This window comes from Xenopus laevis, chromosome 3L (genome assembly GCF_017654675.1).
Source record: "Xenopus laevis strain J_2021 chromosome 3L, Xenopus_laevis_v10.1, whole genome shotgun sequence".
Classification (NCBI taxonomy): Eukaryota; Metazoa; Chordata; class Amphibia; order Anura; family Pipidae; genus Xenopus; species Xenopus laevis.
The window spans coordinates 97423263-97444275 of NC_054375.1; the positions used below are offsets into that span (position 1 = coordinate 97423263).

Below are 21013 nucleotides of genomic sequence, written 5' to 3' on the forward strand. Positions count from 1 at the left end.
TAGTTCCGGCCCTGCCAGTGTCTTCCCTTCTCTTACTGGCTCTCTCTCTCTCTCCCTGGCTCTTGCTCCCCCTCCCTCACCGGCTCTCTTACTCCCCAGCTCGCTCATTGAACAGCTCCCCCTCCTTCTTACAGCACAGATAACTAGATGGCAGAAACTCTTGACAGGTCTTGGTTTTTGTTGCCATTTCTCCTTTCTGTGTGTGTGAGGGGGAAAGCCTTTTGAAGCAGGCAGGCAACAAAAACCAAGAGCTGTCAAGCATTTCTGCCATCTAGTTATCTGTGCTGTAAGAAGGAGGGGAGAATGAGCAAGCTGGGGAGTGAGAGAGCAGATGAGGAAGGGGGAACAAGAGCCTGGGAGGGAGGGAGCTGGTAAGGGAGAGGGACCGTGCGCTGGAAGGGAGAGTCAGAGAGGGAGGATACCTTTGAAGCAGGCAATAAAAATTACACGCTGCAATAAAAAAATGTATATTGGTAGTGCTGCCACAATAATGCTCATTATAGTGTAAACACCCCTTAACAATTTTTTTTAACAACCTGCAACCAATTTGTCTTTATCTATATTGGTATGAGGTAGTGGAAGTAGATGAGTAAGCAGCAAAGACAGCTATGTGCAGCTGGGAACAGACACAGGCAGTGGGAGGGGCTGTGCTAGCTACAGCAGAGTTCAGCCTGTCAGTCAGTCTTGTGACTATTTCCTGTAAGAGAATAAACAGACACTCCCACACCTCATTTCAGCTTAAACGGTCAGTAATAAGGATCACGCTGCAGCTCTAATGTAGTGACAGTTTTAGGAGGTAAATTGCTTTCAAAACGGTTTTTATTTTTTACTGCATCATTACATATTGTGGGGATGGATGATTACTATTTCTGAATTTAAAGATTATATGAAATGTCTCCTTTAAACACAGACACACACTTCCTCATTGGTAGCGATCATGCTGGAGTCAGTGGTAGCAGATCTCCTTAACAGGTGCCTGGGGGATTACGTGGAAAACCTGGACAGGTCCCAGCTGAAGCTGGGGATCTGGGGGGGTAAGATCATTTTTCTTATTGTGTGCTTAATTTATTAAGCAAAAGTGAAACCTGCTTTAGGCCTGGCACATACACAGAGCCTTCTAGTTGGTTTTCAACTATGTCGGCTGATATTTTTTACCTACATACATGATGTATTCCCTCCTTGCAAAAATGTGTTAAGATGTATGGCTCAGTGTGCTGTGTGATTGCAAAGAAATGCACAACCTTGTCTCTAACTTCTGTCCCCTTTTGCCCTAAGGATATGGCCACATTTGCTAAGGTGAAATAATGCCAGCACAAATGCGAGTTTTTGGAAACAGGTCAACTTTTTATGGTGAATTATACTTTTGGAGGCTTTTTTTCTTTCTTTTTTTTATCCCTAGCAAGTGGGTTTATTTGTCACTATGTGACAGGTTGTCTGTGCCTTGCAAATTCATGGCAGCTATTGGTGAATAGGGGACTATTTTGGGTTGGAGTTTTGTGTGATTTTTCCTAAGGCATATCCGCATTGAAACAGTTAATTAGTATTAGTAGTCTCTCCAAGATAAGTCAGAGGCATGTTATGATACAAGAAAAATCTTGCAGGAAGAAGATTCATAGGGGTATATTTATCATGCCTCCAAACATTTTGGAAACTGAAAGAGGGACAAAAAGATTTGCCGAGCTTAGCGCTGCGAAATATTTTTAACCACGCCCATTTTGTGACCACAACCCCTAATTACAATGTCCATTTTACAAAGTTTGGCAAGTTATGAAAGTTTTAAACACATTTCTGTAGTTTTTGTGTTACAGTTTTGCTAATGAAGGTGAATTGCGAGTCTTAGTTCTTATCTTATCTAAAACTGTTACAAAAGTATCTTAAGTAACTATTCTGGGCTCTCTGCTAGTGATGTGCGGGTCAAACAGATACCCAGCGGGTTTGGGCCGACTCCTGTACAAAATGTTACGGCTTCTGGGGCTGGAATTTATAGACGCCCGCCCCTTTTGTGACGGCACTGTGGGGCAGGCGCAGGTTTATAAATAGAGGGCAGCAGCAGGACCAGTCCTGGTGCGGTTTGGGAGGGGACAGGTTAAGGTTGGGTGCGGGTCGAGAAGCACATCACTACTCTCTGCCAAGAACCAATTAAAGGAAAACTATACCCCCGAAATAAACACTTAAGCAACACTTTTTTGTGGGTAATGTAATTATGAGTATCTAGTACTTCTGAATTTAGAACAAGTAGGCTTATCTTTTGACACACTCTTTGTATGGGATTTGCCTTATCCTTTGATATTAGATATTTCTAAATGTAATATTATTATTACTTCTCAACTGTACATTGAATGTACTGTAAGAAACTAACGATTATATATTAATATAAATAATCATACATGCTGAATTTTATGTTACAGATTTATATATTTATATATTTATAAAATTGCTGACCTTAAAGTATAACAAGTAAAATTCACCCCACGGCGATTAGCCCTTAAAGGGCATCTGTTTTTAGAACATATTATCCCCAACCAAAGGTGCGAGCGGCCATGTGAGTGAGAGCGCATGCACATAATGTGGTTCTGACATTATGTGTATAATGAGCAAGTTACGGCATTCACTCATGATGTGCATGCATGTGCCCCAACATATCCGCTAACACCAGGAGCTCCCTCCCGGAGCTGGTGGCCTAGCACTGGCTATTCCAATACCCACATCTTTGGTTAGGGATAATATTTTTTTGGCAACAGTTGCCCTTTCATGTGCCACAGAACTTAGAATCTATGTTCTGTGGATAAAATGCTTTAAATGCCATATCATAGATTCTAGATTCTGCTGCACTTCTGGGTCTGTGAGCACTGGAGCTACCCAAGCACTGAGACGATTTTCAGAAAATGAATAAAAATTGTTATGTTTAGTATAGCTTTGCAGTTTGGTAGTTTGCGGTTAAAAAAAACCCCATTCCTGCAGTGATCGGCATTTTCGGGCGCATGCGCAGTTGGAGGAATCTTCCTTTGCGGAGATACTGCACATCCGCCGAAAGTCACGATATTCGGAAATTTTGTGACTTTTGGTGCATGCGCATTAGCTCCTCAACGGAAGATTCCTCTATCTGCCCATGCACCCGAAAATGCCAATCACTACAGGAAGAAGACCGAAGGAGACAAGATCGCTGCTGTGAACTCCGCTGGACAGGACCTGTAAGGAGGGGTAAGTAGAAAGTTATGGGCATTTGCTCAGGGTGCCAGGTAGGCCAGGGGGGAGAAGGGAGGGGGGTTGAATTCTCTCTAAAGTAGCCTCTTGGTATTCATAGTAAGAATATTTTATGCTGTTACATTAAGACACATGATGTTGCATAAATTGGGGTAAAATGCAAGCTTTGAGACAATTTTCAGAAATTATGTAAAACCCGAATAGTTAAGTGTAGGTTTGCTGTTTGGTGCTTTGCCATTCAAAGACATACTGTATTTACCCATTTTAGACTAATTGTATACACTAACTTGATTTTGGGGTCTCTAAATGGCAGATACTTTGATTATCTTATGGACAGTGGATATCAAACTGTTTGGTGGACCCCTTGAATTAATATTTAGGATACCTTTCTTGGTACCATGCTATGTGGGAGATACTTGCATTGATTTTTCATATATTTTATAAAAGCCATTAAGTTCAGAAAAGCTTTGATGTTTGGTAGGAATAAAAAGACATAGTTACCCATTCGGTAGAATGTGTACTTTTCAAAATTATTTATTTTCCTTAGGTAACCTACTTTTCCAGGATTTTTTTTTGCCTTTTTTTAATCTAAAGTATGTCGATTTCTGTCAAATTCACTAATGTACTGCAGGGAGTTTTGCTCTACAGAAGTAATACATTTCCCTAAAATGATACATATCAGGTATTGGCATGTTTGAGAGACATGAGGCTTTCCAAATCAATTGGATTTTCTTGCATAAAATGACATTTGTTTCTGTTATAAATTCCTATATCACAAACGGCAAAAGATGATTATTTTTTTTTTTTTGGTTTTTAGTGCTCTAAATCTTGTCTCAGAGGCACAATACACAAAACAAAAGCTCAGGTTCTCCTGAAAAATAAGAAACTGGAAATACTGGCGAAACTTGATAGTCTTGTTACTGTAGGTTTTGGTCAGTTAGAAATTAACAGTTTTTTTGAAAGAAAACAACACAGCAAAAAATAATTTACAAAAAGCTTATGGAATGCCATAGCAAAATAAAATTTTGAGGTGAACTTCCACCATTAAAGGAGAACTAAAACTAAATGTGGCTAAAATATGCTATATTTTATATACTGAACTTATTGCTCCAGCCTAAAGTGTCAGCTTCTCAATAGCAACAATGATCCAGGGCTTCAAACTTGTCACAGGGGGTCACCATCTTGGAACGTGTCTTTGACACTCACATGCTCAGTGGGCTCTGAGCACCTGTTGAGAAGCTAAGCTTAGGGGTCGTCACTAATCATCAAGCAGAAAATTAGTTTTTTTCTGTAATATAAACTGATGCTACAGGGCTGACTATTAAATTCTGATGCTAGTTGCACTGGTTTTAGCCTTATATTGTGACATTTCTATTGTGAGCTGGTCCCTAAGCTCAGTAACCATGGGAAACAAACAGGGCCGGATTTACCTTTTGTGCTCCCCTAGGCACAGCTGCTGTGGCGCCCCCCCAGATCCATGGCTCGCTCACTCCAACCTTACAAATGAGAACTGCACGACCACGGGCATTGCGCCGGTGTGTGCACATGCGCGGTGCAGTCGCGCGATGATGTCATTACGCGCGCTAAAGGAATAAGTTGTTTGCGCTCTTTTTCCTTTTGGGTCACAGTTATATAGATGTTAGGGGCGCCTGCTTGCCGCCCCTAAACATCTTGCCGCCCTAGGCCCGGGCCTAGGGGGCCTCTCCCTAAATCCGGCCCTGGAAACAAATCTTAACATTTGCCATCATCCTTAGTGCCCATACAAAGAGTGCTTTTCTCTGGAGCAATGGCCATGCTCTCCACCTTTCACCATATTCAGTATTTGGAGCAAGGTGCAGAGCACAGTGCTGTCAGGCAAAGTGCAGCCCTGTAATTAAGGGGACCTGTCAGCCAGATGTAAAAAGCTGTATAATAGAGCATCCATACCAGTTATGAATGCATTTAAACATCTCAGCTGTCAATCATTTATTGCCTGCGTTTACTAGTTGTCACTAGTTGTCCTCACATTCCCCCTCTTTCCTTATCATTTTCTTTTGTAACCAGTGCATGGGCATCAGGTCCCCCATTCTGGTGCATAAGCAAGAATTTGGGATAGTGCAAAGCTTGTCTTATTAACACTGTTTACAAAATCTCACCTGCCTGCTTGCTGTGGTTGTGAATTCCCAGACTGAATGGAACACAATTTAAATAATTTATATAGTATAAGTAATGTTTATTTTGCTTGACTAACATGGTAAAATAGGATTTTGAATTATTTCTTATGGTGACAGGTCCCCTTTTAATGACTGTCTTAGGCATGCACCCACTGAAGCACTTTTGTTTGTTCTTCTGCATGATGCTGGAGATCTCTTGTTCTTTTGAATGATTCTTGTAATCTCTCGTAGGGTCTTTGAAAAAAAGCCACCGATGTCCCACCCATACTGCTCATAGATATTCAGTTATGCATACAGAAAACTCAATTGTCTTGCTGGATTTTTTTTTTAATTTGAGGGCAGACAGTTGTGTAGGTGTAGACAAAACATTGAAACTTAATAGGGGTTAAGTGAAAATAACAGGCATGCATTTACCCCTTGCATAGCAATTATAAAGTAAAGCTGTTTGGTTTTTTCGGTAACTACGACAATAGAATAAAGTGAGCGATAGATGCTGATAAACAATAATACAATTATGTATAAGAACCAATGGGCCGGGGTGTCCACCAACTAAAGTGTAAATCTGTATGCGCAACCCAATGGGACTTAACCCCCTGCCCATATAGCTCAAATACACTCAATTAGAATGAGACATATGGTACAATAAAAGGCAATATTTATTAAACACTAAGCCAAAACACTTGAGCTACAAGTGCATATGGGAATTGGGATAACTGGGATATATTATTATTGTGCACTTGTAGCAATTCGTTCTGGATACCAATATCGGACATTTGAAGGCCACATACCCAATTTGAAATTGGGACCTTTATTCCACCATTGCATTGCCTCGTCCAGTATACCGACATATATTCTATTGGACAGTATTACAGTATTCCATTATATATATATATATATATATATATATATATATATATATTTATATATGTATTTTGCACTAGTGCATAGATCATGCTTGCATTAAGGGATCCCTTTTCCATACGGAGCGCTGCTTATCATTTTAATTGGTTTTAGCTGAAGTGTTTTGGCTTAGTGTTTAATAAATATTGCCTTTTATTGTACCATATGTCTCATTCTAATTGAGTGTATTTGAGTTATTTCGGTAACCTTATTCTTTGAATCTGTATAAATTCAGGCCCGGATTTGTGGCGAGGCCACAAAGGCCCGGGCCTAGGGTGGCATGCTGCACAGCCGCATTGTAAGAAGCACTGGGGACCCAAAGCTCCCCAGTGCTCCTGTGCTTCGTTGTGCGTGATAATCATCCGGTGCTAGGACCATGCGGGCGGGGGTAGGGGGCATGCAATAGTGAAAAGCCGGCACCGGGACTACTACTACTGGCCTCGGGGCACAGCCCTATATAAATTAATTAGGAATGTGGTCACGTGGACTTCTTGGCCTTGTACTATATTTTTTAAAATAATTTATGGTTGCTGGTTCATTCTACCTCATGTATGGTACCACAAGTCTTTTAACATATTTCAGATTTAGCTCCAGCTAACACCAGGTTTAGAAGAAATTATGTTACTTATTTTATATTTTGTCAACAAATTAAACATACTGGAATTTTGTTATTTATTTCAGCCTTTATTATTTTTTTTTTCTTAAGGAAATGTGGTTCTGGAAAATCTCAGGATTAAAGAAAATGCTTTGGTGAGTTACTGCTTGTGCCTGGTACAATTATTAGAAAATGTTGTTGCTGCCATTACAATTGAGGTTATTTTTACCTAAAATGTTTATTTTGAAGCTGTTTTTTTAGTATGAACAGTAACAAATGTTATATACAGTGTTATTGCTTTAGTTGGGATCCCTTAACCAGAAACCTGTTATCCACTAAGCTCAGAATTACAGGAAAGCCATCTCCCATAGAGTCTGTTTAAATTAAAACTGATTTCAATTTATTTGTAATAATATAACAGTACTTTGTACTTAATCCGAACTAACATAAAATTAATATAGATAATGAATTATTAGTGTGCACTTTAAACAAAAAGTTCATAACAGTGAGTGCACATACCAAATGGCCGTGGCTTCTGGTGCAGCATAGCAAATGGAAATTGAAGAAATGGAAATATCGACGGGGAACGATACATTGAGAAAGGGGGAGTTAGGCCCCTGAAACATTTGTATGTCTGTATCCTCCCTGATTTCTCCAATAATACACTTCGGAGTCAGTTTGCACCAGCATTATGTCTGTGCCTTCCATTTCTTCAGGTAACGTATCATTACCCCTTATTAGTGGCAAAGCAATTCTACTGGGTTTGTTTAACTTTTAAATTAGGGATGCACCGAATCCAGGATTTGCTTCTGGATTCTGCCTTTTTCAGTAGGAATCAGATTCGGCCGAAACCTTCCGCCCGTCCTAACCGAATCCAAATCTTCATTTGCATATGCAAATTAGGGCCAGGAGGGAAATCACGTGACTTTTTGTCACAAAACAAGGAAGTAAAAAATGTTTTCCCCTTCCCACCCCTAATTTGCATATGCAAATTAGGGTTCGGTATTCGGCCAACTCTTCCACAAAGGATTCGGGGGTTCGGCCTAATCCAAATTAGTGGATTCGGTGCATTCCTTTAGTTTTAGGAAATTTAAGTTATGGTGATACAAATTACTGAAAGAACCCTTACCTAGAAAAATCCAGATCCCCCTCATAAGTGATAATAGATCCTGTACTGATAATAGATCCTGTACCTTTATATGTACTGTAAACACAACACTGTATGATTGCTTATATATTGCACTATGGTATATTAGTACCTTTGTCTTTTAATAGTTTCATGTAAATATTTTTGTCTATTCCTGTTATTAATCCGTAATTTTTGCTTGTTTTCATAACAGAGTGAGCTGAATGTGCCTTTTAAAGTGAAGGCTGGACAAATTGGTAAGTAACCAGTCTTTATAATCTTTATGGATTCATAGGATGGACTAGAGAAGGAAAGGGTGCAGAATGTTAGGACCCCAGGCCAGTGCTCCTGTGTGGTGAAAACTGCACTGGGCCAGGGTACTAGGCTAGAAGTGCTACCATTTGCTTTTTTTCAGGATCCCTCTCTAAGATCCCAGTGTACATTTGCAGTTGAGTAAAAAGCCAAACGTAATAGTAAAAAATCTGACTTTTCACTTGTGCATGTGCACCCAGCCTGGAGCCAAAGGGAAGGTCTAGGGCTATTGCCCCACCGTGGTGGAAAACAGCCTGCTGAAACTGCAGGCCAAAAATCAGCCCCTACGCTGGCATTATCATCCTCTCCTGCCTAACCCAACAATTGTGTTTGCTTGGGTGCAGGCACATGTGACAGACTTTGGCGCAAGAATGCAAATTCTTGTGCTTCTTTGCCAAAATCCACGTGTGCCTGCACAGGGCCAAAACAATTGATCCAGGTGCAAGCAGGACAGGATGCTAATGCCAGTGAAGGGGCTGGTGCTCAGCCTATGTATTTCAACAGGCCGAATTCAGCCCATGTGTGGCCTTTCCCTTAGAAGTGACATGGAGCTCTTATAGAAATACATGGGCCAGGGCAGTGATTATAATCACAGAGGGGTGCCTAACCTATACCTTTATCAAAAAGTTTTTTTCATTTGAAATAGTCACTACCAGATGTATAGTGCCATGCCGACACTTTATCTTCCGTTATGGTTACATGGAAGTAACCCTCCACAATTTGGGGTGTTTAATTTTTATGATTTACAGGGGTAAACACCTACAACAAACTGCATTCCTATTGCATGTACCTTATGAACACAAGTTATGCAGTGAGACTTCTGCTTAACCCTGATAATGAACAGTGCCAGATTTTATTAATTTATATAAGTGCTTCAACTCTACCTGTCCTTGAATGAATTATTCTGTTTCCTTGGTTGCAGCCTCATTGGACACTGTAAAAAATCACAAATCGGTGAACCTTCTACTCGACAAAAAAAAGTGCACACACACAGATGTCCTTCTGCAAATTTGAAATGACCTTTCAGTAGACCAATTCAATTCATAAAATTGTAGAATATCAAGCGTATATGAAGCAATGTTAGAATGTTAAATACAGAGTTGTGTCCATTTATTGGCTGATATAACTCAGCATGTATCTGTGCCCCAAGTTAGTGGTTAATAAACTGTATGAGCCAGAAGCGTCCCTAGGTGCTTAAAATGGCTTATAATTGTAAAACATTTAATTTTGCAAAAAATGGTTTATTTAGATGCAGTGTTTTTCATAAGGACTGTTTTTGTGATTTTAAGCAGCATTTAGGGGTATAGTTTCTTTTTAAAGGGCAATTCATCTTAACATGAACTTGCAGTACGATTAAGACCGTGATATTTGAAGACTGTTTGCAATTGGCCTTCATTTTTAATTTTTTTTGTGGTTTTTGAACTATTAAGCTCTACAGCAGAACTATATTGCCGGGCTCTCGTTCAACTTGAAAAAAAGGGGTAGAAACAGAGATTAGAAAGAGAAAAAAATACAGCTTTCAATTTGGTTACATTTACAAATAACAAATAACATTAAAACTGCTGATAAATTTAGTGTACATTACTGGAATATTGCTTAAAATTAAATTTCCTTTCTTGATAAAAAAAAATGAAGTGGAGGGCTCCTTTAAATTATTTCAATACATAATGCAACTTAACGAATAATGATTGCTTCTTCTATTTCAGTAGTTCAAATTCTAGGATGTGTGTTTGGTAGTTAAAAGTATTGTCTGTGTCTCTTTATTTTCCGCGACATAGTAGATTTAGAGGAAATGTGAAATTGTTCTGCATACATTATAATTGTTACCTTGATTTCAGGGACCTGCACGTCTATAAATATGTCTGTAGATAGTTCTATATCATCACATCTTAAAATATACTGTCTCTATTGATTTTTTTGTTTCTAGATAAACTCACATTGAAAATCCCCTGGAAAAATCTGTATGGCGATGCTGTTGTTGCAACGCTTGAAGGCTTATTTTTGCTTGTAGTGCCTGTTGCAAGTAAGTGACGCTAAACTTAGTGTGATAGTGATATGTACCATACTGAAGTTGCAAAATTGTGTAATATTTGAGTAAGAAAGCCATCCAACAAAAGAAAATGGACTATTTAAAATATTTATTTAAAATAAATATATGTATATGTATATGTATATGTATATGTGTATATATATATATATATATATATATATATATGTATATGTATATATATATATATATATATATATATATATATATATATATATATATATATGTGTTGTTTTAATATTGGTATCTGATGCTAAATGTTTTGTGCAGTATTGTATATTTTGCCACTAGCATTTTTAATTTTAAGAAGCAAACAAGGTTGTACTGGATCATCTGTTAAGTAGGAGGATATCTATCAAGATTCAAATCCCATTTAATATTTTTTTTATCTATTGCATTCATTGGCTTAAATAGATGCATTACAAATAACATCTAATTTACTGTGTTTCAAAATTTTCCCCCTCTTGTGAATGTACATTAGGGAGGTTTAGACCACAGATCTGCATTCACTTGATAGACCAATCAATCACAAACTATAATTTCTGTTAACAGCTGAATTGTATTAATCATTCGTCTTTCTGAGACTTGTGGTAAGAGTGGAAGAAAATTTGAAACTCAACAGAAGGACCTCAGAATTGGCAGTGTTACAAATGATATTTAAACAGAAACTGACTTAAAAAAGTACCCTTCTTAAGGGAGAGCCTCTACACCCTTCCCTTCATTTCTGAACCCCCCCCCCCACTTCCTTCCTGCATAGTCCATTACTTGCCCTTGTGATTAACATTGACATATCCATGCAGAGTAGCAGAGATTGTGGCCACTTTCTTCAGTGTCTTCAGATCCCTTTTTTCCTGTGTATGTGTAGTAGGTGCGAATACTTACTGGAGAAATCCAAAGATACTGAAGATGGCTCCCGGGAGCTCCGCTGTGCTACTCTGCATGGATATGTCATATGTGGATATGGACATTGTTTTCAAATAATCGTTTATGCTGGAAGACACCAGGGAGCGGGGCCAATTGATGGAAGAAGAATAGTGCCTTTTTGTTAATGGGGGTTAAGTTCTCCTTTAAGTGTATGCACTGGGTCTGCTGTACCAGCACCAGAGACACATTCATCTATGGGCCAGTGCCTTTGGTGGCTTTAGTTGGAGAGGTACTGCTGGGTGGCACCCATTACTGTCAAAACACTGTATTTTCTGTCTGACATACAACCCTGGTGTGCAGTAACGGGGCAAAGCTGGGTCAAATTGCTTTTGCACCTAAGGCAATGGTTGCCACCCCCTACAGCCCCAACACACCATTATTCAAGAATAAGTGGCAGACACAGACCAGCTGACATTTGAAGGGTGAAGAGAGAGATGGGGCTGATCTAATGAGTTGCTGCACATGTAGCAGTAGACATATTTTCTAGGTTGCTCCTTTGTTTTCTCAAAATGGTTTTACCCTTGGCAGGTGCCTCTGACACCAACCTGTAGTTTCATCCCTGTAACAAAAAATAATATTTATAAGTCATAGGTTGGGTTAAAATTTACGAGTAAAAATATTCAGTAAATAAAATGATTCTAAATTTCCAGAATCCCTTTTAAATGTCTGTATATTACAGGTTTTTGTCTGTGTTAAGCAGAGCATATATTTTTAAATTAACTGTTAATTACAAGCTTTGTTTTCCATTTACAGGCATAAAATATGATGCGCAGAAAGAAGAGAAAAGCCTTCAGGATACGAAACAGCGAGAATTACAAAGAATTGAAGATGCACTTCAGAAAGCTGCTGCAAAAGGTACAAGGGATGTCTGAAAAAGAAAGTTATTTTTAAATTCAATGCTATATATATTTTGTAGCAACCATAATGCAAAGATGCTGGTTTTGGAAAAACCATTAAACTTTACTTTCTGTCGCTCAATGCTTTCAATGGATGAAGGAGTACTTGGAGACTGTTACAACTTACAGAGCTTTGTGTATAAGAATGTTAAACCCGGTGCGTATTACATGAACATTCATTTTCTGTGTCAGTAGATTAGAATACCTAAATGAAGTTACATAATAATCATCTAGGTCATTTATGGGTTACACAATTTCATTATGCACAGTATAGCCCTTCACCTTTTTTTAAATAAGTATTTCTTTGTAATCTTGTTCAGGTACACACTTGTAATTTGAAGTATGTTGCCTAGTCAATATTAGACAGAGTTTACTTGCATTCTTCTTTATAAGTGCGCTAGAAAACTGGATGACTAAAGATGCCACTCATTCATGTTACCTAAGGGTTGTATGTATCAAAAGGTTGAACAGACAGTTTGTGAGAGGGAGAACTACACAGCTGTGTTTTTATACAAAGTTTAAAATCATTTGCCATGATTTTGTCTGTGAATAGTCGATTTCAATTTCTGCACCTCATATAGTCATGCACAAATCACTTGTGGTTTTAGGTTGTACATCTGACTCACTGAGGTCTCATAGAGTACCATTAATGCTACCATGCTTAATCCTTGTCATTAACACAGTAAATATTGAATTTCAGAGTAAACCTGACTTCTGTGCTTGTACCTTTGAAGAATAACTTTATTTAACACATTTCCCTGATTTTAGGTTCTCTATTGTGTATAAAAGAAAGAAACACTTGTAACGCATTTGTATTCCTTGAAAGGAGAAATTGTTTCTAAGAACATCTGCATTTATTATGGCCCGAACCAGCCAAGTTTCTTTGTAATTTAAGCTGTTTGTAAAGTTTTTGCAGTGAAAAGCAATATAGATGAGAAGCAATAAACTGGTATACTTATTTTAACTTTAGGAGCTAAAGTTTAAAGTAATGATATGTGGTTCCTATTTTTTTAGCAGTACAAAATCAATGCCAGTACTGAAGATCCATTCAAAATATTAAGGAAAATGAATACCATAAGTCCGTGGAACCCTTTTTTGGTGTATACAGTGATTAGGGCTGCGTGGGTCGAAAAATGTTCGATCTGCATCCCACCCTATCCTGTCATAAGCCAATCTGCACCTAACTGGCCGACGAACTGCGCCGACTTATATACCTGCAATCGACCTGCCCCTTCTCTAATGTCATTGGAGGGGAGTGGAGAGCATGAGTATATAAACCAGTCTCGCCCCCAGCAAAAAGAGGTCATGGCAGTAGCCAGGAGGTGGCAAATTTGACCAGACCTGTGATAAACTTACAGGCACAATACAGTTTATCACTTGAGAAAGCTTTGCCAGACACTTGTCAGTTGGTATACATAGATAAAGATTTGAAGTGGATTGAGCAGCTGTCTTTTCTGACAATTAAAAAACTTGCTGTACGTTTTTGTCAAATATTTTAAAATCTGACAGGATTTGAATCAGACAGGAGCGTTTACACGTATTTTCACATAATACAATATGCCATTTCAAATGTAATAAGCTTGTATTTAAGCTAGTTTTAATTAAAGTTAACAAGATAACAAGATTTAGGTGGGATTCTCATTGGAGGATCATTTTGTATCTTAATGGTTTTGCTGGCCTTGAAGAGCAGAGAAAAAGCTTTATCAAGCAAAGTTGCTTTGGGAATGCAAGTCTGATGTTGCTGGACTACAGCTATTTTTTGAAGTAATGCAACCCAGCCATATAATCACACTCTGTAGAGTTCTGAAAGGACTTCAGTGGAGAGCATGCAATAATGCTGTGCTTGTTGAAAGTTGCGTGATTTTTTTTGTTTGCTAGGTTGTGTGTCATCCCAGTGATACAGGCATTAAGGGAAGCCTAAGAGTCAAAAGAAGCTCACAGTTTTTTGAGCCCTTGACCGACAATATTTTTGCTTCCATTGTATCTAAAGCTTGACCACCTTTTTCTCAGGAAACATCAGCAATTGGAAGAGACCCTGTCTTGTCATTTGTGCTCTAAATTGTCTCTTTCTTGAATTCAGTAATGGCCATTCTTTTAGCCATAGTTATTACAATATAAGGTAACTTAGCCTCCTGGTTTTGAAATATTTTACTAAAATATTTTGCTAAGATATGTGGCTATGCATTATCTGGAAACCACCCAGGTCCTAAGCATTCTGGATAACAGGTCCCATTCTTGCCCTTAATTTGCATCATATGTTATGAAACCGTTGCATCCAGACACAGTTGGTGACAATTTTTTAATTTGTTGAAATCGGACGTCATACCATAGAATGAGTCCATTAATGGCAAGCTGTAATGGACAGTGCCCTCTTTACCTTGGTCAGTTCTTGTATTTTCTTTATCTGTAGCCATTAGGTCTGTTTTCCAGGATATTTACATAATTTTCAATAATTAAATTTCCTGGTTTTTTTTTGTGCGTTTTGGGGTAAAAATGGTAAATGTTATATGCAGTACAACCCATAAAGCGATCCGCTGCTCTAATTGCAATACTTGTACAATAGCCCTGAATGACAAAATGACAAGAGTTTGATTAATGATAAAATATGTAAGCCAGCTCTAAAAATGTATATTTGCTAACTTTTTTTTTATCCTTCCCTCACACTAATGCTTACAATGTGTAGGATCCAAACGTAAAAAACATAAACATTTTAAGAACCGCTTTAAGGTTCTTGACTCTAAGACAGGTGGGTAAACTTAGTATTCTATTGGACCAGTTTCATTTGGTTTTCACTGAAGCTATTGGTTTCATCCATTTTACATCACTCATACTTATTTTTAAAATATACAGCATAAGCTGCAGTTGGCTTGCATTATATTTTGTGGTAAAATGTAACAAGTATGCGAAAAAATGCTGTAGTCAACTTACAATTTCACTAATATTAAAGCAGTTCTAATCAATGGGGCATGTGTGTAAATCACTTAAAACTTTTCCACATTTTGTTGTTCACTAAAAAACAGCAAAAGGTTTTTAAAGCTGTGTCATTCTTAAAACAAAGAGCAATGGTAAATCTTACCTTAAGTATCTTAGGTTTTACTACTTCAATTAACTCAGGAATTACACATGTATAAAACATTTTGTTTTAATATACATTGATCCTTGATTCACTCAGTTTTTACATCTATTTTGTGTTTAAAAAAAATCATGAGCAAAAAGTTCAGTTGGTAGTAGTAAGTGAGCTCCAATATGTCTGAATTCTGTTTGCTTTAAAGATATTTCTGGTATTTAGCTACACAAGCAAATGTTTTTCCCTGAGGTTTATATCATTTATCTATTCCTGTTGAAAAGAAAAAATTATGTAATGGTCTTGTGGACTGTTTCTTGTCTTGAGCATGTGATGAGACTTGAAACATTACGGGAAACTAACTACTTTTTTGTGTAATAACTTATGTTATAAGCAGCCATCTGTTTGATATTTATTTGTATTCAGTTTAAGAAACTCTGTAATACTTAAGCATTAATTATATTTACATAGTTCTTTTTTTAGCAATGCTTCTAAACTCAGAATCTAGAAAACTGTCAGAAATAAAATGTATTTTGTACTATGACTTGCATCTAGTTGCATCATATTCTAAATATTAGTTACTAGATAAGGACAGAATTATGTTTGATATTTCCTGAAGCATTTGAACTGAATTATGTTGCATATATCTATCCATTACTGATACTTTTTCTGTGACGTAATTTACCATTACAGTTATATTTTACTTGCTTCGGATGAGTAAGGGATTATTGTTGGAAATTATATATTAGAGACAGACTTTGATGGATTTACAGAAACAGAGCTACTCATTAGGGCACATTGGGCTTGGCTTCCCCACACACATAATAAAAGGTACTATCCCATATGTAAAAAGGGTAATAAGTTTGCCCAGGAGCAGTAACCAATAACAACCAGTAACCAGTAAATGCTACCTGCTGATTGGTTGCTATGCGTTACTGATCCTGGGCAAAATTAATGCCTTTTATTAAAAAAAAAACATGTTTGCCCACGTGTGGTAACCAATTGCAACAAATTAGATATGTTCTTTCAAACGTGAACAGTAAATGCTACCTGTTGATTTGTTTCTATGGGTTACTGCACCTAGGCAAACTTTTTGCCTTGTATTAAAGAACCCAATTTCAATGCTGTTGTGCTTTTACCAATCTGGCATTAGTTCTGTTTTAAGTGGCAAATGTGTTGCTTATGCAAAAATCAAATCTTGTTTCTTAGTATGAGCCACAAAAAGGAGGTGCTTAATATATACTCTGCCACAAGTTTCCTATAACAATCCAAAATCAAATGTTGCATAAACTCGCTCTAACTCAAGCTCTGTAAAAAAAAAAAACATAGACCATTTTATTGCATGAGGTCCCAGCAGAGCACTTGGGCACTAAGTTCGCCCAAGTGCAGTAACCCATAGCAACCAATAAGATGTTTGTGTTAAATAGGGGATTATGTAATAGATTATTTTTACATCATGTTAATTAGGTCTGCTGTGTTTATCTTGATTGTCTACTAAACAAAGGCATACCCATACTCAATTGGTTTCAATGGCACCTTATATCTTAATTATTTAGGACTTGCCTACCCAAAACAAAATTTTATGTTTTTATAAAAGGAAATACAAAGCTTCTTCTAAATTGGGAAGACCGTGAACGTAATTTATAAATGCATTTAAGATGTTTTCATTACTTGTCATTACTTTAAAGTATTATCTGAAAATTGAGCATTTAAAATGGATGTATTTTGGTAACAACTGTAATGACCTCTAAAGACTCTCTAATTTTATTTGTTTCATACTGTTTTCTTTAAAGACAAACCAAAGGATGACAAAAAGGACACATTTGTGGAAAAACTTCTAACACAGGTTATAAAAAATCTGCAGATCAAAATCACAGATATCCACATCCGATATGAAGACGACGTGAGTTATTAAGCAGTTTATGTATGGGAGTAAAATTATATAGACCAAAAGGAAGTTTGGTAATAAGATTATAGCAATACAAAGGGAATTTAGGGTTGGTAGCTATTAAATTACCAAGTATGTGAACTTACTGCAGTACTGTAGAAGCGTATTTATTCATGTCAAAGATTTTATATAGAAAATATATGGATAATGTGAAATTGAATCAATGCATGAAAACACCTGGAAATGCTCAGCAATGTACTGCAGTACACATCCAGTATTTCTTTTCTGTCCTTTACATTTGAAACCACATCTGGTTGCCATACCAATAAATGAATGATGCACATCTAGTTTTTTTTTTTTGTAAATAAGACCCACTTCTGTACCAGCTCTAGGCAAACATCAGATGTAGTTAATGGTTGCCACAGGTTACTTCATTAGAGTAGATGAGCCCTTTATGCTCATACATTTTAGTCATTTTTATACATTTTTACCCAAGATACTATCCGAATACTATCTGTTAACATCAATGCACAACTAACCTGTAAGGCAGGGGCTTGTGGGTCAGTTTGGGATGTCTGGACTGCTATGGTTTTTCAATCTAAAAAACACAGCATCAAAAACCTGAAATTTCTCACCATTGCCCTAGATGAAAATTGAGTGATGTCCTTTGTACAAGTGCTAGTTACAGTATTATTGTACAAGTGCTAGTTACAGTATTATTAGTGAAATTAGTGAACCAAAAGTAAAAATTTATTTAAGTATTAAAAAAGTGTAGGGTATTTCGGTGTAGTTGCATCACTGATTTGAACTAATATTAGATGTGGTTTTGAATTTATAGATTACAGATGTCAAGATGCCTTTTTCTGTAGGGGTTACACTGAGCGAGCTGAGTCTTCTGGTAAGTATATGATCTGGCCTAATTCTGTAAATTAGAGGATACATGTATGCATATTTATATCTTCCTTACTACATAAGAAATTAGAAATCCAAGCATACAGATAAACACAGATAAAGAAGGACCACACACACTGCATCCTGCCATTTGCATTCAATGTCACTTAAAATGCTGTTATTGTAATTACTTTCCTGTCTAAGGAAACTACCAGTGAGGTTACTCTGTAACTGTGTACTTTAAAATTATTTTACTATCCTAATCCTAACCAGGTACAGTACTTTTATTTATTAGTCACATAAATGATTTTCTATGCATTACATAATTTTCAGTCTGATTTTAACAGTCTCCCCTTTGCTATAAGGTTACAAGAATTTTAAAGAGAAATCCAGGGACTGGCACGTAGGTGTGACATGCAAAGCATACCGTGCAAAAAGTTTTCTAGTGTTATGCCCACTTTTTGACTAGTGTCATTGTAACCACATCCCCTTCATGTCAAAGTCACATATGTTTCCCTGCTAATATTTCCTGATAAGCTGCTTTGTTTCACAGTAACCACTCGTACCTGGCAGGTTAGGCCCGGGTGCAGGACAACTTTGTCAACATGCACGTTACTATTAGCCATGTATACACAGTGCTAGCTTAATTTGTCATGCCCCTGAACACATAGCCAGGTATAGATGCAGTGCTTATTTTATGCTTGATGGCCAAGAACACATAGCTAGTATATATGCAGTGCTGGCTTCATGTTTAATGCCCAACAATCTTGCTGGAGAATCTGGACAAACAGGCAATCTGGGTCGGCTAAGTGGCAGATAAGATTTGGTGTTGTTAAATGTAAGGTTATGGACTTGGGATATTAAAATATGCAGGCTAATTTAAATACTGTAAAAGGCAGGAACAAACTAAATGATGATTGGATATTTGGGAAGTGATTCAGGTTATTGTTAGCAAGTCTCTACCCGGTTTATCCTGTCAGTTAAAAAGCATTCATAATAAGGTTTAAGCAATGAAAGTCCGCAACAGCCAAATTAATGAGATAAAACCCATTGTGTGCTTTGAAGTGGAGGGGTAGAAGGCAATGGTGGGTAATCGGAGACAAGACTAAAAAGCAGAAATTAATATTGGAGAGTGAAACGGATGTGGAAATGCAAGGGAGTGATTGTAGTCGTTTTTGTAACAGAACATTAGATCAGTTGTTTGTATGACTGTAGAATTTCTAGCTCATAACAGGTTTAGTAAACAGACTTGGGGGGTGTTTTTAAGAATAAAGAGCAGAAGGAGAACAAAAATAGGACATGGCAAAAGAAAGTTTATTAAAAGGCATAAGGAGACAGTAAAGATAGAATAGAAAAACTCAAAAGCAAGCAAAATGGGAGCACAGTAGTTAGTGGATGATTGTAGAACACAGAAGATGAATGGTGCAGTGTCATGACGTGGTGTACTGTATATAGTGACTGTTTCCATCTTTATTCTACACAGACCTGCAATGAATCCTGGAAGCCATGCATTTTAAACGAAGCAACAAAAATAATCTATAAAGTGAGTATTCACAATTGAGTACTATAAAAGGGGGGGTTTACCTTTATGTTAACTTTTAGAATGGGAGTCACTGACCCCACCTAAACACAAATGCCCTATAAGGCTACAAATGTTATTCTTAGTGCTAGCTTTTTTGACGCTTCTTTATATTCAGGCCCTTTTCTATTTATATTCCATTCTCTTGGACAAGTAAAGTTACATTCCATGGGGGTACCAATGGGTTAAGCACCCTCCTCTGAAGTTTTAGAATTGTACCAAGTGCACTGGCATGGGGTACTAATCCTGCCCTCTATATCAATCGTTGTTGTTCTTTACACTGAACATGGACATTAGAGTAAAGATCAGCACTTTAAATTTAAAGTTGCAGATCTTACTTTAACTGTGCTTGCATGCATACTATCAAGAGTGCAGAGGATCTCTAGGGCATGGAGAAATTATCATGACATGGCAGGAATAGTACCTAGGGCCAGTGGACTTTTCAGAAGATGGGAACTAAGACCCAGGGTTTAATGTTAGTGCTTATATTTACCCCCCCCCCAGTGAATATCGCTTTATTGTTCTTTTATGGAAAAATATACATATAAATATTTTTTGCCAAAAGCTTTAACATTAAACCGCACAAGTGTGAGAGCTATTGTATTGTATATATTGTATATATGTCTGTTCTATCTTTATAGCTCTTAGTACAGAAAGATTTATTCAAGCTTTATAATCCAGAATTGGGCATTTACTGTCCCTTTGACGTAGAAAATTGCTCTCCCCCAGGTGTAACCCCTGACTTAGATTATCCATCACAAATCCAAAATATTAATAAAAAAAAAAAACATATTTTTTTTTGTCTTCTAGCTGGTCCGTTTGGATAGTTTCAGCACCTACTGGAATGTGAAAAGCAAACTTTACTATCTCAAGTCTCGAGAAGACATCATAGTAAGGAATTTTAGAGTTGAATATGATTTTATTGGATTTGAATATATACATCTAAGTTTTTTCTTTAGATTGCCTATTTGGTTAGGCATTATGGTTAAATCTGTGTGTAAATGTATAAATGGCGACTCAAGGGTGCGGTATCCACACCCAATCTTGTGATCCAGTTGGTCCGTCCAAACTGAAAATGTACCGCCTTCTTAGCAGGTGGATGGCGTACTGACACATAAAGTGCAAACAGCACACGTGTGTGCTATAAAGTTCATGCAATCAAGAATGCATAACTTACTCTGGTAAAAAATCCTGGTTGGTTTACAATGGTTAAGCTGAGTTCAAGAGTGAAGGCTAGGAGAAAAAATAGGAGCTGCCAGCTAAAGCAGAGATTATTGGAAACCAGTTATGCCATCTCTTCATTGGCTGCTGGACTGAAGGGTGTGTTTAGTAACCTGAGTTGAGAAGAACTAGGCATGCCCAGTAGCCAACAGCCAAATTCCTGAGGGAGGGAAAGAGTGGGTTAGAGGAGGAGAAGGAATACTACAACAGTAT

General features: G+C 37.4%; 1 protein-coding gene across 4 annotated transcripts in view; it reads left to right on the forward strand.

Annotated features, from left to right (window-relative positions):
* Nucleotides 1-636: 636 nt before the first annotated feature.
* vps13c.L (vacuolar protein sorting 13 homolog C L homeolog) overlaps nt 637-21013 on the forward strand; it is a 132354-nt gene continuing 111977 nt past the window's right edge. For 2 of the 4 annotated variants that reach the window (XM_041586666.1, XM_041586668.1), the window contains exons 1-12: nt 641-796; nt 911-1034; nt 6964-7007; nt 8193-8235; nt 10218-10313; nt 12015-12116; nt 12258-12314; nt 14841-14903; nt 17015-17124; nt 17948-18007; nt 19484-19543; nt 20390-20470. In XM_041586666.1, coding sequence (XP_041442600.1) covers nt 938-1034; nt 6964-7007; nt 8193-8235; nt 10218-10313; nt 12015-12116; nt 12258-12314; nt 14841-14903; nt 17015-17124; nt 17948-18007; nt 19484-19543; nt 20390-20470 — 813 coding nt within the window. In that variant the 5' untranslated portion in view covers nt 641-796; nt 911-937. Of the gene's footprint in view, nt 797-910; nt 1035-6963; nt 7008-8192; nt 8236-10217; nt 10314-12014; nt 12117-12257; nt 12315-14840; nt 14904-17014; nt 17125-17947; nt 18008-19483; nt 19544-20389; nt 20471-21013 lie in introns of all 4 variants that reach the window. The other 2 variants (XM_041586667.1, XM_018252883.2) reach the window with 2 other exon arrangements.